Raw genomic sequence first — 4,113 nt, forward strand, 5'->3', positions numbered from 1 at the left:
GGGAAGAAAACAGATTGGTTCACTAAAGAGAACGACCTCTAATGAGATGGATGGACACAGCGGGCCCAAACGCAGAAACTGTCTATCGTGAGGACGGCACAGGACCCGGCAGTGTTTCGTTCTGTTGTGCGAAGGGTCGCTATGGGTCTGAACCCACTCCATGGCACCTACCGACACAAACACCAACCACACCTATATGACCGAGAGTCTACTTGGTTGGATCATTTACAGTGTCTCAAAACACGTGCCCATGAAAGCCACACCAGGACTTGTTAAGGGAGGGCTCGCCCAGCTTGCCGCTTTCAAAAATGTTGACTGTTGGTGTCATTGGCAATTTGGGTGGTATCACCAGCTTTCTCATTTGTTTTACTTTGTAGGAAGGTACTTGGACTCACAAAGGCTTTTTTAGGGGGCGGGGGTTAGCGGGGAGAGGAAGGTTGTAAATTTCATCCATTAGAGATTTCCCTTTATATAATTCACATTATGAGATTAGTTCTATTTTACCTGTGTCAATAGGATGCTATGTGGGTATTTTTTCCTACAAAGAAAGTCCAGGAGTTAGTTCTCTGTGAATTTACCTCCAGTACCAAATTCCCACAAAGAAATAGGTTTTCCTTGTGTTTTGGTCACAGACGGCTGCATCAATTTTCTTCACATTTCTTGGAAAGCCAAGGGTGTGGATGGATTTGGGATAATCCGGTAAAATAGCGTATCCTCTGATCATCCAGTACTTATCATCTAGGAAGAAAAAGGTGATTATATTCTGTTTTATTCCCTAAAAGGAGAAAGAAAGGTCTTAAGAAGCTTGAAAATAACTAAGCCTCATTCCTTTTTGTTTCAAGGCTTAGAGATTTAATAATTTTAAGTCCCCATTTATTTCTGTCACTTTCTCTGTTATCTGTATCATTGATAGGATACAAATACTACATACCTGACATTAGCAGTGTGCCTGCTCTTACCACTGTGGCATTTGCAACGATTGCTTTTGTCATCCACTTTGTTGAAACTCTGAAGTATCTTCTCCTAAATTTAGGGCAGGGGCTGCTAAAATTCAGTCTCTATGTGTTCTCAAAGGCAAGTGGTTTGATGAGATCCATGTAAAAAGTAGGATATCTACATTAAATACTGGGTACCCAGTTAGTTTTGGATTTCCGATAAATAATGAATGCTGTTTGCAATTAGTGTACCTCTCTAAACTCTGCATGTGATATACTTAAAATGAAAAACAATTTGTTATTTATCTGGAATTCCAAGTAGTCTGTATTTTTATTTGCCAAATCTAGCAATTCTAGTAAAAAGGGAAATAAAAAGAAGAAATGGATTACCTTTACTTGGCTGAATAAAGACTATTTTTCAGTGTTTGTGACACATGTTGCTTTAGCTTTGTGTAATTGGGATGATATTTATTTTCACAGCCACGGAGAACCCTTAGGTTGTTTCTCTCTGTGACAGGACCCTAAGGAGATATTTGGCTCACTAATTTGGCTCACTAATGAAGACTATATTATTTGTACCAACATATCCATTGGCCAGTATAGACATCTCAGGACAGAAGAGGAATCATAATGGGCCAAAGTTACCTTTGAAAACAAGAATCTTATCTTTAGGGTTCTCATAGGCAGCGTGAACATTTTCTGGTAGAGATGGCCAGAATGAAGCAATTAATTCAAATTCAACATCAGTAATATCATAATAAATCCTCCAGAGGAATCTGTGATCAAGAGAAAACATTTTACATGTACAGCCTGTATGTCTACCTATAGATAAGTCAATGAACTCATTGCAATCTTAGGTTTGCCTGTTATCTCATCAATTGGTGTTTCCCTCAAATAATTTATTGACAATAATAACACAATTTCCTGCAACAAATTTGGGAGGTTTTGAGTTCTGCCCTTTAGATGACCAAGGTCAAAGGATGCCTTTGTTCTCACTTTCTTGGGCTCTTAAATTGGCAAACAATTCAGGGAAGTATTTATTTGTACTGAGTGCTAAGGGCCCATGTTTGCCAAAGCAGTAATACTCAGGGCATAGTTGTTCTAAGCAGACCGTTTTGAAGCTGCTCTCTGCTGGAGTAAGAAATGATAGCTTTGGGGTGCCAAAATACTCCTTTACCATTCCTCTTCCGGCTGCCGAAAATCTATGAATGACACTTGAGAAGCCCTATAGTTCCTTTACTGCCCCATGCAACCAACCCTCCTGGATGCCGTTGAGATATCAGCCTCTGCTGTTCTGAGCACAGCAGTTCTGATGTAGAGTGGAAGGAAGCCCATTCCAAATGTCCTCTCCTTTTTGCTGATGTATTTGTCAGATTGGGGAGCTCCTGAAAATTTTCTAGGAAAATATAGTCATGGCAGACACAACTAACCTACTATGCTGAAATATACATGTGTAATCCAAGCAATTATAAATAGTGAAAGAAAAGAGCTGCTATTACAGCTAATTCTTTATCAGTGCAACAAGTTGTCTTTTAGGTGAGTTAAGTAAAAAGGTTTGAGTTTATCTTTTGCCAATTTTTAGGGTGTAGACATGCCTAACATGGCCAGTTTCTAACTATCCATACAATATCCACTGGTTTGCACAATTTCTGAAAACTTAAAGATTGGCTCTTGAGTTTGTTCCAGAATAAAATTGAGATTGATATATTATTTGGGCAAAAAAGTAGACTCCAACTTCTTATCCAGTGACAATTTTTAAAATTGCTTAAAAGCATTACATTTTTAAATTTTAACATCGTTAAAAAATAGACACTCATAGTTTAACATTTGACCAGTAGGAGAATGTATAAAATTAAAAAGTAAAAGATATACATTCTCACTAGACCTGTTGACTCCCTCTTTAACTCTGAGTTCCTTAAAAAGGAAAAAAAAAAAATTTACAGGAAGGTGAAGTGTTAAAGGGGCTGGGTTTACCTGCCTTTAAAGAACATCACTTCTCTGCGGAAAGTGGTGATGGCATCAAAAGTCAAGTCAGGGTCACAGGCATGGGGCACAGTGGTTTCCTTTGGCTTTGCCGTTGCCGCAGGCAAACCTCCTTTGATTAAAAAAAAAAAAATACCAGAGTGAATTAAGAAAAGATGAGGAAATGTGCTATGGAAGGATCTTAACCACGACATGCTTTCAAGAAGATATTTTTCTTAACTTCCTTCCTGCAAAGCTTTCTTTAGTTTTCAGATATCCAGATTTATGACTTTGCTCACCATAGATGGACTGGATTCCACGGATATCATCCTGAGAAAGTGGGTATTTACTAGGATCCATCGAGACATAGTTTGGGAACATCAATGCTTTTGGGTCACCGGAGTGAGAGAGGCCCAGTGAATGACCAAATTCATGAGCAGCCACAAGAAACAAGTTCAATCCTTAAAACAAAATAGGAAAAACAAAGTGCACGAATCAATCAAATGGAGAGGGGCCAGCTGAGAGTAGGAAATAACTAAAATAAAAGGAGAAAATACTTGCTGTGCAGAAGAGATAATGTGTGTAAGATATGTACCATCTATTCGCTATACTGAAGGCAGAGAGTATCAGCAAGAGTTCAATTGTGTTTTATTGACTATGCAAAGGAATCTGACTGTGTGGATCGTACCAAACAATGGGTTACCTTGACAAGATTGGGAATCCCGGAATGCTTCATATTGCTCATGCGGAACCTGTATATGGATCAAGAGGAAGTTGTGCAAACAGAACAAGGGAATACTGCCTGGTTTCAAATCAGGAAAGACACGCATCAGGGTTCAGGTATGTTCCCCATGCTCATTCACTCTGTATGCGGAGCACATCCCCAGAGACTCTGGATTTTAAGAAGAACAATGTAGAGTGAGAACTGGAGGAAGGCTTATGACATGCAGATGACACACCTTACTTGCTGGTAGTGAGGAGGACTTGAAGCACTTGCTGATGAAGATCAAGGATTGCAGCCCTCGGTATAGATCACAACTTAACGTAAAGAAGACCCAAATCCTCCCAACTGGACCAATAGGTAGCATCATGATGAATGGAGAAAAGATTAAAGTTGTCATCGATTTCATCTTGCTCAGATCCAAAATCAAGGCTCATGGAAGCAGCAGTCAAGTAGCATCATTCACCCAAAGAAGCAATGCATTTAAATCTGCTG

General features: G+C 39.3%; 1 protein-coding gene across 1 annotated transcript in view; it reads right to left on the bottom strand.

Annotated features, from left to right (window-relative positions):
* Positions 1 to 4,113, bottom strand: part of MMP27 (matrix metallopeptidase 27) — a 20,459-nt gene that overhangs the window by 1,795 nt on the left and 14,551 nt on the right. Inside the window, 4 exon segments of the mRNA XM_004709008.1 lie at positions 543 to 738; positions 1,581 to 1,711; positions 2,910 to 3,030; positions 3,197 to 3,358. Coding sequence (XP_004709065.1) covers positions 543 to 738; positions 1,581 to 1,711; positions 2,910 to 3,030; positions 3,197 to 3,358 — 610 coding nt within the window.

The sequence above is a fragment of the Echinops telfairi genome, unplaced genomic scaffold, assembly GCF_000313985.2.
Source record: "Echinops telfairi isolate 266 unplaced genomic scaffold, ASM31398v2 ScPeMD7_7421;HRSCAF=8459, whole genome shotgun sequence".
Classification (NCBI taxonomy): Eukaryota; Metazoa; Chordata; class Mammalia; order Afrosoricida; family Tenrecidae; genus Echinops; species Echinops telfairi.